The following is a 13410-nucleotide window of genomic DNA, read 5'->3' on the forward strand; positions in this document are numbered from 1 at the left end:
GCTGAGTGCAAGCATTAAAAAATAATAATAATAAGATTAAGATTGTGAACATTCTTTTTCGTTCTGCAATTGCATCTAGACTCTGAGCCGTGCACAGTCATTTCAGTGGATAGAAGAATCCACTCCTTCAGGCAATCAGCGTCGGATGCAGTCAAATCCAAATCCACTCTGAAAAGAACGGCAAAAACGTCTTTTCCGCCGAGAAACCCAGCTGTTGCATACTCCGGGTTCGTGTAATTGTTGTTAGTGAGTCTAATTTCTGAAATAACTGCACTTATGGCTGTTTAACCTCGACGAACGTTGGCGTTACTGCAGCAGCGTTCCTACTGTAATTGGCTGCTTACAATGTCAACTAGGAGGCAGGTTCCTGATTGGCCCGTTGACGAAAAGGGCCGACCCCCGGGCTGGAGGCCGGATGGAATCGCAGAACGAACCAGAATGTGAGTTCAAGGATCCGGATGGTTTTAACCAGGATACTTTTTGCCTGGCTTACAATGAAGAGAGACAGGTAGGTACTGTGAGAGGTCCCAGGTTGGATTTGAATCCAGGACATCCCAACTGAGCCACCAGGAAGCCCCAGTGCAGCCATTTTGCTTTTGAGCACAGCGCACAAACCTATAACCTTGCCATTGTGAGCAATAGCACTAGCATTGCCAAGTTGGCAATGCTAGTGCTATGCTCACTGAGCTACACAGGAAATGGAAACCCGAAGCTAACAGCGTTGCTGTCATGCTCCGACTACAGAGCAACACAGCAACCGTGTTACAACATAACAGCATTTCTTTTACAGGCAGAAAAGTATCTGGTATTTTGTGAATGGTGGTTTAGCAGGTGAGGCCTAACCTCCAGCTGGCTACGCTAACACCGGCGCTAAAAGTTGGCTCGAGCTAACAGGGGCACTGCTAAGCACGTTTAGCCGCCCCTGGGCAATACGCTACATGCCAGGTATTTTCACACACTTCCATTACAACACGTTTATGGAAAAGAACTTATGATGTACAAATTAACAGTTGCCGTTTACAGAGGCTTGTGAACGCAGGCCTCCCGCAGCTTTTGTGAATGAAGGGTTTTTGGACTTTCCATTGGAACCAGATGTTGGCCAACACCGGAGCGGTTAGGCACTTTGGGCTTTATTGGAAAGGTGAGTCATTACAAAGGAAAATAAATTCACAAATAAACAGCATCGAGATTCCTCTTCCCCCCATTTAAACGGCGCAGGTGGTTTTGCACAGTGAAATTCATTTTATTGGAGCTAGCTAAAATTAGCTACAGCTCGGGACTGGGAGGTGGTGATGTATTCTGAGCTAGCTACCATCTATTATTATGGGCATTTTCCGTGTGGTAGGCCAATACTCAATGACTCAGGTCTGTCTGACTCACTATTACGTCTATGATTCTAACTCCTTCTCGTATCCATAGCGCTATAAAAACTGCCATCAAACAAGCTTATGGAACATTTCAATACTTTCATTTTGTTTTCTCCCAGCATGCCGTTCACATCGTGGCACAGACTCATGGGTGTATACAAACAAGGCAGCATGTGCACACACACATGCACTGCACACAAACGCACAGTACACACTAGTGCTGCACGACTAAACGAATCTCAATCACGATGTCAGCACGTGCGATTACATAACCGCAAAAGATTATAAATAAACGTCTGTCCGTTTGTGTGTGTGCCTCGTCTAAATAACGTTACACGCGAGGCAGCAAATAAACAAACGGACGTTTCTCTGCCATCACACTAGCCCCATGTGTTCCCCCTGTGATCCACTCTGAATCAGGGTCACACAGCGAGGCATAAGGAAATTGGGGCGGTTGAGTGTTCAAAACGCTCTCCTACCCGTCTCCGACGTCCGATCGCAGATCCGAAGATATAATAGTATCCCTACGGAAGCCAGTAGTTTAGGCGGCGGAGTTAAAATGATATTCCTGCATGAAACAACCGTTTAAAAGCAAATTATTTTGATAAACTGACCTCATAACGGGGATCTATACAGTTACGTGTGTCTACTAACATTATTAAAACATCATAAAGATAAAGCTGTTTGTGATAGTTTGCTGAATTGCTACTTGCTAATCTGCTAGCGAGCTATCTGGCGAGCTTTCTTCTTCTGCAGCTTTCCGGCAGACTAGATGCCTTGCGGCACATTGCTGCCTCTCACTGGTTGGACGTATTACTGTTCTCATTTATCCAACGTATTTATTGTCTATTAAACTCGAAATGGGGCCATAATGTAGAAAACACGAGAGCATAAGCAAAAGACTTGAAATGGTTGATTCAGACGATAAACTCATTTGCAAAGTGTTTATTTAAGACATAGACCAAGAGAGAAGTCGGGTCATTTTCCCATTCACTTCCATGTTACCGATTTTGTTTCTGATGTACCTAAATCGCCCCCCACTGGCCATTTGAAAGAATACAATTTCCGCATTCGCTTCAAAACAGAGGGAGGCCGAATTGCCCACTGACTAGTACACACACACACACCCACAGTGTACACACACACACACACACACACACACACAAGGATGCCAAAGAAAGAGAAATGGAAAATAACGACTTGCCCGGACGGCTCGTAGCCTCGAGTGGCTAATGAAGCCCCTGGAGGCTGTAGCCTCTGTGTCTGAGGTGAGCGGGTCATTCCCATGTTTATTCAGCACCGGCCCAATGAGCCACCACCACCTATTGATCCAATTGATTATTCTATGTCTCTCTTGTGACGGGCCGCGCGCGTGACAGATGAACCCTGCTCGGGCGGGGTCACACTCAATGTAATCTCATTGGATCTGACGGCTGATCTGCTCGGCCCGTTTGCATGATCCACGCCGCGGCCTTGTTAGCAATACGCTGACATCAGTAGCTAATGCCTCGACACTAATATGAGGTGCCTGGGTGGGGCTGTCAAGACACGCCAGCTGTCAAGGGCTGTTTGGACAATGCTAGTAGCAACTGCTTCCAATAGGGAGAATGCAAAATGGGAGTATTTTAGAATTCCATGCACGCAGTGAAAAAAAAAAAAGGTGGTTAAACTATGAATTCACCATACGGTTGACAACCAGAACATCATAATGTGGCAGTAAAAAAGAAAGAAAAAAATATGAGTAGTCAAATGTCTTATTTGATGTGCTATTCTAATGGGGGGGGGGGGGGGGGGTTAAGTCACTCATCATGAAAAGAGTTAAGAAAAAGCTGATGTTGATGCTTGATCATTTAGAAACTATAAAAAAATATAAAATATATTAATTAATTAAATTCTACAAAAATGAAATACCACTTCAAGCACCAAGCCTTTGGACTATTGAACACATGGGCAAAATGTGTGCCCCACGATGGAATTGCAAAACAAAAAACAAAAAACAATTACAGTGCACCTGAACGCAACATGCAAGATACCCCCTGAATAAGTGTCCAAATGTTCATGTCATTCTGGCCAATACTCCACTTCTGTTATAACATTTCAGTCTGGAATATGGAATAGGCTATCTTTCAATAATCTTTATGACTAAAAGGCTAAAAGTAATCTCATGTGTCAGAAATGACTGTTCTACAGTCATTTCTTGCGGCCCTGGGGCCTAGGGCAAAATGCGGCCCCTGGGCCGGACTCAAGGAAAAACAAAACGACCCCCAAAAATTCAATAAAAGGCAGAATTATGTTAATAAATCTCATCTGCTACTACAGCCATTGGATTTGTATCACTATTATATCAGGAGATTAACACGAAATTACCAATCACAACGGGGGAGAGAGGGTTAAAAATAGTTGGACTCCGGCGAAAATCAGGAGTGTTGGCAGGTATAATCTCCAATGTGTGGCCCTTCGCTTACTTGATGTAAGTCAGTATGGCCCTCAGGGGGAAAAAAAGTGCCCACCCCTGCTCTATTGCCATGTTAAGACTTTATCACCTATGGCAGTTTCATCTTCTGTTAAAAACATTCACCAAAATTGTTTGAGTCTATGGCCGGCCATGGATGACTATCTCAGTTATGACTCACTATGGCATGGGATCCCACCAGCGGGGCCAGCCTCTAATGCCTACCAGAAGGCTATCTTCTGCTTCTCCATGTGGATGTCTAGTAAGATCACAGGTCCTCCTCTGAAACACATCTGGGAGCCGCTGGCAGACCATCTCAACCATGTGCCCCGGGCCGAGACAATGCAGGCTGGGCCGTAAAAGTTGATCTCCTTCCAGATGCAAACCAAATGTAGACATCATGCACCTTTAAAATGTCATACATTTAACGCAGACTGCTATAATAATAAAAAAACAAAGAGGAACTGAGGGAGAGATATGCACGGATTCTCACATTTATCATGAGAGGCTGACACATAGAATAGCATACCATGGTTGTTGTCGACAGGACGTCATCTACTAAAATGAACTATCTCTCATGCATGTATAAGTAACTTAGCCGGGTCATTTCCTCTTCACAAAACGCTTCCTGAATGTTTCACTGTCACGAGGGAGTCATAGGAGGACATGTATGTTATGGATTTAAGGATCACTTCCCAGCGTGCATTGCAACGGTTGTGTATCACAGAGACACAGTGGAGCAAAAAAAAATATATATATGGCAACCGAAGCACATCCTTCCATCACTGACACCTAGAAGACCAGGCCTAAGATCTGCCCTTGATCACACTTAATACGACAAATGCGTGGCCATCAAATGGAATTTATTTCAAATGAGAGAATCTCTTACCCCATAAAAGTCTAAGTGGCTCCACACACACACACACACACACACACACACACACACACACACACACACACACACACACACACACACACACACACACACACACACACACACACACACACACACACACACACACACACACAACATTCTTATCCACCAAAGAAGAAGAAAGAAAACAATCAATCTCTTTTCACTGCATCATTGCAGCCACACTTCATCTTTATGCAGGTGTGTTGTAGCAGCAATGAATGTGCAATAAAATCGATACAGCGATATATCGCGATATTTCTTCCCGCAATACTGTATCGATATTTCAGGAAAATATTGCGATATATCGCCGTAGCGATTTTTTTGCACAGCCGTGTGTTCAGTGACACAATAAGAATACTTTTTATTTCAGTGCGTTCAGTAACACACTCAACACTCTGTAGTTTTGACTCAATTTGTCCACTAAGTTATCAATATAAAGTGATGTATATATTATTACACTACCTGGGTGGTACACAGCTAATTTAATTTTCAGTAAATTATGTCGAGTATTGCAATATATCGCAATATGTACTGTATCGTGATACAATCGTATCGTGACGCATGTATCGTGATACGTATCGTATCGTGAGGTCCTTGCCAATACCGAGCCCCAGTGTGTTGGATCTATTCTGTTGATAATGCAAAAAGTATTTTCGCCTATTTTGCAAGCTCAGTTGTTTTTGTGATCAAAGCATTTCATCAGTCAATTAAAGACAAAGTTACAATGAAAATAGATAATACCACCACTACTACTACTAATAATACCATAATGATAATCCTAATGTTATAATCATTAACCACATCTGATCAACTTCATCTCAATACCGTTGGGCTACCCAGCATCCTTTGCATACAAATGTGCACAGCAGCAGGCACAGAAATGCATCACAGACGTAAGTGTGATGGCTGCATTAGCTTAAAGAGCAGCTTGACTATAATAACCAAGCTGATCTGTAAACAACTCAGTGCAGATATACGAGCCAAAGATCAAACAGCCAAGACAAGCTAACAGACATGTGCAGGAAAAGCTCCGCAGCAGCAGCAGCAGCAGCGCCGCAGACTAATCAGCCCCCCCCCCCCCCTCCCCTCCAACCAACTCACATAGCCGATCAATGAAAGACCCGGGGGTGCTTGGGCCCTGCACTATATTACCCAGCAAAACTTCATATTCACTCATTGATTTTACTTTTCAGAATAGTATATCATTGAACTCCGATGGGAGCGCAAAACAGAGGCCCGGGTGCTGAGGTCAACCCCTCGCGCGGACGGATGTTTGCACAATATTGATGGCGCACGCAGAAAGAAATGACTAAATATCCAGATCAATAGCTCGTTTCCCTAGCCGCGACAGGCTCCAGATGGAAATATATAAACACATCTTTACGGCTACAGGAGTGGCCCCTAACGAAGCCGGTGCTAAATGCCCCGCCCCCTCAAGGTAAACTCTTTTGATTAGCCGAGGCCAGAGGTGACTGGAGGCGCTCTGCTGATGCTACGATGCTAACGCGGCCAATGGCCTGAGGATGCTAATGCACACAAGGGCCCAGTAAAGGGGGCCAAGGATGTGACAGGTCACACGCCCTGGGCACAGTGCTCTGTGCTACCTGACCCTCCTATTCATTTGTAATGATAATGGGACCAAGGCTACATCACTCTCAATCATGTTTCGAATAATGCATAGCATGCATCATTTATATCAAATCTTTTTCCGTCTCCTAAAAGCTAAAGCTAAGCTAACGCTAAGCCACTATTCCAGCTGAAGTGGTCAGAGCTGCTACTGTAGTAGTTCGAAGAAGCAAAACAAATGTGCGTGTGGTGTGGTCCTCCTCGTCCATCCATCTTCAGCCACGTTGTGCAGCACCAGCGTACAGTAAACGGAGTGGGTAGCTGAACAGACATCACTTGAGAGCACAGATAAGACGCGCTGCAGAGAGCAGTCTGTAATCAGAGCTCTGGCTCCCCGCATGCTGGCTGGTGGTGATGATGAGCCGCCTGCTCTTATTTACAGCACAGCTCAATTACTGAGAAGGACAACAACAAGCAAACCTCTCGGCTCCTCCCCCCCCCCCCCCCCCCCGCTCCACAGTGGGCCCGTAAAGAGGGGAGGAGCCAGATCATTGCCCTGCTCCTTAATTAAATGGAAGCTGTTGGGTTCATTTGCCTTCTTCGACACCCCCCCCCCCCTCCTCTTAGTTACAGCAAAACAAAAAGGGGCTAACACATTGAGCTAGCCAAAGACCTCCCGGTCGCCATCCCTTCTCGGCCCTAAATCACGGCCCGGATAAACGGCCCGGTGGGTCCCCTGTTGGACCCTCCAGCGCCGCGCCGCCCCCCCCCCCCCCCCCCCCCTGCCTCAGCGCGCGAGGCCAGAGCAGGGCGGGTGGAGAGGTGGATCGACACCTCGCCCAGCGACGATAAGTAATTCTGTGGAGGATTAGCGGCATGATGGCCTGATCAATACTGGGTGCTCCGGCCATTAGCGATGCAGCGAGGAAATGGCCCCCTCCGGTAATAAAGCAGGAGCCCGTCTGGGTTTCTCCTTCATTTGTCGGGGTCCATTAGTGTAATGGTATCATTATCTGCCACGGCCGTATTTTTTCAGACGCCGACCGGGCTTTTTTACCGCGGCGCTCGAGTCGGCGGGGGTCTGATGAAGCCAACGAGGAGGAGGAGAGAGCCCCCCCATGCCAAGCCAAGCCCCCCCCCCCCATTTTGCCCCCTGTTCGTTGGTTCTACTAGCCCCGGAGCCCGGGTGTAAATCTAAGCTCAGCGTGTGTTGCTGCTGCCCTGCCTTTAGGTATCCCTGCCTGTGTTTGATGTCAGCGCCAACACTATTTCTCCATTATTGGCTCATTAATAGAGCGAGCAGCATGTTAGCGCGTGCGGGTTAAGAAGAGAGGGAGGGGAGAAAAAGATGGCCGACGGGAGCGCAAAGCTGCTGAATGCGCTGAATCCGCCGACACCCCCCCACCCCCCTCTCGCTAAAACACCGCGCCCGACATGACAGGACGTCGGCATTAGTCGCCATAAATCGTTACCTTTACACTAATTCACCGGCTAACATTTTGTGTGTGTGTGTGTGTGTGTGTGGGGGGGGGGGGGGGGTGGGATTGATTAACCATGTCTGGATGTGTGGCCACATAATCAGCTTTTACCCCCGCTAGTTGTTAATTTAACAGAATTGCCGAGGGAAACACAAACCATTTTAATGAGTGTTGAGAAATTAAACACCCTAAACAGCTTGCACTAGCCTGCCACAACAACCAGGGCGAAAAAAAGCAATGAAGCCGATCTGAGCTATGGGGGCCGGTGCTGCCGAGGCCCGCGTAACATCTGGTGACCCTGTGTGATCATTACTTAGCCCCGTACAGCCTCGCGTGCACTTCCTGTTTCCACAACCACACTTTATACTTGTCATCGCCGGCCCCGAGTGGAGAGCGAGCATCAAAGAGACAGTATGAGAACAGAGGGTTTATAAGGGACGACGGGGGTCACTGTTTTTTGTCACGCTTTCCGAGGCACGAGTTGGAAATGTGTCCTGTGATGACGATTAGGATTCAAACACAATGAGAAGACGTTGTCGATTTGAGTCGAGCGCTGCTACGGCAACGCCGGACGCATCACGTGGAAACGTGGCTATTTCTGAACCCTGTGCAATGCACAGAAATAGCCTCGATAATGTCTCATGCTGTGTGAAAACCAGTGTTGGGGTAACTCATTACAAAAGTAACATATTACATGTAATATATTACTTTTAGCAGTAACTCAGTAATATAACTTATTACTTATAGGATTTCAGTAATATTATACCAGTTACTTTGTCAAGTAACTCAAGTTACAAATTGAGTTACATTTTATTAAATCAAAGCACATATTTTAAGAAGATACAATCATTTCCTAATCAAACTGTGTGTTTTTATGCAAATAACCACTATAGACGACAATATCAAAGGAAAAGAATAACATTTAGAATTTTCGATTGTTAACACTGACTTCAAGGCGGTTGAAATTATTTTTCGGGATGGTTCCGGGGCGGTGATGTCATTCTGCTGCTGCTGTTGTTTTGGTAAAAGTAATGCAAAAGTAGTGTAATAAGTAACAAGTTACTCTACACAGAATGTAATATTGTAAAGTGACTTATCACTTTCAAATGAAAGTAACTAGTAATATGTAGTATATTACATTTTTTAAGTAACTTGCCCAACACTGGTGAAAACATGTCTTTTCCCATTGAAACAACAAAGGAAAAGACCAGCCTGGGAAAAAAAGTCTGATGGATTATTATTTTTATTTTTTTTACATCAGGAAACCCTAAACTGACACAATGAAATTAGACTACGGACCCCTCATTTGGTAAGATTTTGTACCAGGGTTCCCCATCTGATTATACGATTTTTTGCTTTTAGATGTGTTATTACATAAAGCGTATGAAACGCATGACCAAAATAGTCGTACATTATGTCATTGTGTTACTCATGAGTGGGCTTACGGTGAAGATAAATGATCCCTCTTTTTGCTGGGGATGGTCAGGAGACCCCTGCTGGGGATCTCTGGACCCCACGTTGAGAAGCTCCCATGTAAAGAGTGCTGCTAATGCAAACATTTCAAGGTGAAATCAACGTGGATGAGTCTGGATGGGAGTGGGGATGTTATTAATTTCGCTATAGGCCTAGTAGGTTCTACACCATTTCACTAACAATAAAAAATATATATAGACTACTATGCCATGCCACCTGTCAAGTCTGCTATATTGACTAGCATAATGTGTATTTTGGTTGGCTCTTAGCGCTTGATGCTCGCCTTCCTTAACTCAAAATGACAGCACACTCATCATCACAGCACATCTCTCCCATCGTGCAGAATTGCAAACACATTCACTGACTGCATGAGACCAACAAGCATATATCCCCAGTTATTAGTTATCAGGATAACTGTGTCATTATACAACCGCTGGCTCATTGTTACAACAAACTGACCAGAATGAATGTAGCTCCATCAATTTGGCTGCTCTGCGGTTATACAGTCATTTGTGCCATTATAATTCCTCTCGTTTATCCTTTTATTTGTCTAAAAAGAGAGGGGGAAGAAGCTAAGCCAGTAGGTCTGTGTGCAGGGCTGCTGCTGCTGCCGGAGGAGGGCCAGCTGGAATGAGTTCTCTCTCTCTCTCTCTGAGCCGCTCATCTGGCCACCATGGCTGCCTTCATAAACAGGAGGAACCACGTCGTCCTACATAGTTTCAGTGCTGTCTGACATGATCCACACACATGCGCCACGGCAGACACAGCGTCCAAGTCAGGAGAGAAGAGGACAGACAGACAGACAGACAGACAGACAGACAGACAGGGAGGTGAGACAGATAGACAGTCACAGAGAGAGAGAGAGAGAGAGAGAGATATGACCCACTGCCAAAGTGCAGCCAAGGATGCCTTGCCTTGGGCACAGCAGACAGAGTCCCTTCTTCCTTCATTTCCCCTTTGTATCTCCATAAAGCACAACAGTCAGAGTCACAGTTATAACAGCATGTGAACTGCCTGACTGACTACTACGCTAAGCTCAGGTTAGCACGGGACAACACACAATCCAGCAGCAACACAAACACACACTACCTGCTCCTCACAGGTTATATCCGCATGCCAAACGGCCCACGCTGTGAGGAATCAGGCCGTAGGGCAGCCAGGATACTCAACTCGCTTTGCCCAGGGGCCACTTTCGTGAAATGATAGGAGGCCAGGGGCCAGTTAATAAACAAACAGTATAAATCTTTCTCTAGCGGATTGTAGGTTTTTGTGGTGTCAGCCGGAGTTTAGTCTGACAACGTTGTGCACACCGGATAGTTAGTTCGGTTAAGTTAGTTAGGTTAAGTACATTACATAAGTGCCTGGGTAGCGAGCAGACTGTGGTATTTGACAATTTAGCTGGAGCTCAGTCAAACTTTATATATATATATTTTTTTTTCTAATTCACAATGAAAACTAACGTGAAATTATTAGAAAATGGTCGGGGGGGGGCACTCTGCACCCTGTCGCGGGCCGCATCTGGCACAAGTTGCGTGTACTGCACTACCTCCTCCTCACAGGTTATATCTGTACGCCAAACGGCCCACGCTGTGAGAAAATCAGGCAGTATAGTAGGGGATTTCACTGTTATACCAGTGCAGTAGTGTTGTACAGGCCTCCATGTGCTGGTAGTATTACAGCTAGTAACAACTTAAAAGCTATGTTCTAGAGTTGTCCCCCCAACATTAGGCTATTTGTACTTCTTTCTACTGTAAATCGTAGTCCCAATCATCTCCCATGTGCACAGCAGAGCCCTAAACAGCTGTGGACTGCTGGCTGGCTGCCACATCTGACTTTCTCTTCACTGGCACTAACTTCACTATAAAAGTTGAGCTATCCTGTTTACAGTTACACTATACAATTGATCAGTTATTAGTTCATCTTCCGTCATATAGAATGGGGTTCCAATGTACACTGTTTTGTTTTTAATCAATTATAATGAACCTGATGATCACTTTTTTGTCATCTTTTCATACATAGCCTATAACGTGATACCCTCTTCAGACTATCATCTATCTATACCGTGCTGCTATTTTGATATGGGATGTCACCAAGACGCGACATTGTAGGCGAACGTTACATCATATCAGCGGTTTACAGAGCAAAAATAGCGTTTTAATGCCACAATGTTCCTTCCTTGTGGTAGAATGGGGGGAGAGAAATGCAAAACACAATAAAAGGGAAACAGACGAGGTGAGGTATGCGTTGACATTCGCGGCTCTGCAGCCTTCGGAACGCAGCCAGCAGCGTCACATTAGGAGCATAAGATATTCAACGAGCGACAGGGCTTTAGACATTTGCCAGAACCTAACGGAGAAAAACGCTACCAATACCTTTCTTCTCTTCTCGCCCTCACTGTCACCCGATCGTTTCATGTTCCTGGAGTTGTGTTTACACTCGCCTCGCTTTCATTCGAGGCACGTTGGTTATTGTAGTTTCGACGAGTGGTGGATATCGCGCGCCACGCCTCTATTCGAAACGGTAAAATGTGTAAGCCGCGCGCCATATGGGTCCTTACGACGCCCCGCCGTCAATATTTTCTGGGTAAAATGTTTTTACCCCGCGGATTCTTCCAGCACGCGCTGCGAGGGGAGCAATGAAAACTACAAATCCCAGAGAGCGTGTGTGCGTTTGGGGGCGGAAAACGCTTCGGGGGGCTCTAGTTGTTGCGCAGCGCAGGTGCTGCGCAGGTACAGATCATGGCACAGATACACAAAGTGGAGTTAAGCCGTTAAGCCGCGCAACATTGCTTGGAGCTCGGAGCTCCCCCCCCCCCCCCCCCAAGTAGCATACAGCTGTCAAAATACTGTGACAAAATGTAAAACATAAATTGTCATTGTTTTATTATTGGAATAACAGCAGCAATGATAATAGTACTTCTAATAGCACAATTACTCCCACCAAATGTTGATGTTATTATTAATAGTCTACTAATACTAGGTTGCTAACAACAACAATCATCATCACATCATCATCCTCATCGTCATCATATAATAATGATGTTTGAATACTTTGATTTTTAAAATATTTAAATTGTTCTTTGTTTTCTTTATTTTATTTTCTTTATTTTCTTGTTTTAGATCCATATCTTCAACATGGATATTCCATATGTTCCCCCTCTTTTGCAAATCAAAAGCAGTGCCACTTTCATCTTAGAGACCGTGTAAAAATAGCAATCATGCTTTGAACGTGCTCCAATGCGAGGCCGCCAGCTCCCTTTCAACTCTTGCATGCATCTCAAATCCAGGTGCTTTACTTACTGCCGGTGTGTGTGGTGGGCTTCAACAACCACCATGGCAGCCCCCTTTTTTTTTGCAACTCCCCGCCAGTTGTGAAGGCGCACCGTAAACGCACTGAGCACTATGCGGCTGCTGCCCCCCCTATGTATCACACACAGTTAAAGTGGCCTCTCGGGCCTCCCCCCTCGGGTTCATCCAGATCGCTCATAACATGTTGTGAACGGTGCTGAAATGTACTCTGTCCGTTGTTCCTATAAAAGCACATGTGAAGGACTTGAGAGAGTTTCACGGATGGAGCGGCTGGTGCTGCGGAGGGCGGGGTACTACTGGGGGCGTCTTGCAGGGGTCTGAAGACACCTGCTACATATTACCATTACAGACTTTGATCAGTGTCTTCATTAGGTTTCCTTTGTAATCTCTTTTCTTTTATGGTAGAGCTGACCCAAGTGAGCCGGGTGCAGTGATTTAACACACATGTTTCTTTCACCTGTCTTGTAAAAAGCTCAAAAGCTCTCCCACTTTCAAAGATGCCGGTGTCTCTGGCATCCCTTAGCAATAAACAGAGCAGTTCTTTTGATTCCTATTTATAACCTACATTTCCTCTACTCTTCCCCGCGTTCTTTCACGTGGGGGAGAATATGTTTGAAAAATATCCTGGGAGACATTTTGCGAAAACCAGATCCATGTGTATATATTAGAACGTGCGCATATGCGATATTATAGCAACTTTTTTAGAGCTATTAGGAGAGAAATTGTTATGGTGTTGTAAATAATTTATTTTTCTTTGTCGGACGATGTCAAAAATCTGCCTTCATCCGACCCCCATCATCACAATCTATCATTACGCTGTGTTCCTTTTATGTGTCAAACTATCATTGGC

General features: G+C 45.3%; 1 protein-coding gene across 1 annotated transcript in view; it reads right to left on the bottom strand.

Annotated features, from left to right (window-relative positions):
* fto (FTO alpha-ketoglutarate dependent dioxygenase) overlaps positions 1–11669 on the bottom strand; it is a 186004-nt gene extending 174335 nt beyond the window's left edge. Inside the window, exon 1 of the mRNA XM_083662283.1 lies at positions 11625–11669. Coding sequence (XP_083518409.1) covers positions 11625–11666 — 42 coding nt within the window. The 5' untranslated portion in view covers positions 11667–11669. The remainder of the gene's footprint in view (positions 1–11624) is intronic.
* Between the last annotated feature and the right edge of the window lie 1741 nt (positions 11670–13410).

This window comes from Poromitra crassiceps (assembly GCF_964638095.1).
Source record: "Poromitra crassiceps genome assembly, chromosome: 28".
Lineage (NCBI taxonomy): Eukaryota > Metazoa > Chordata > Actinopteri > Beryciformes > Melamphaidae > Poromitra > Poromitra crassiceps.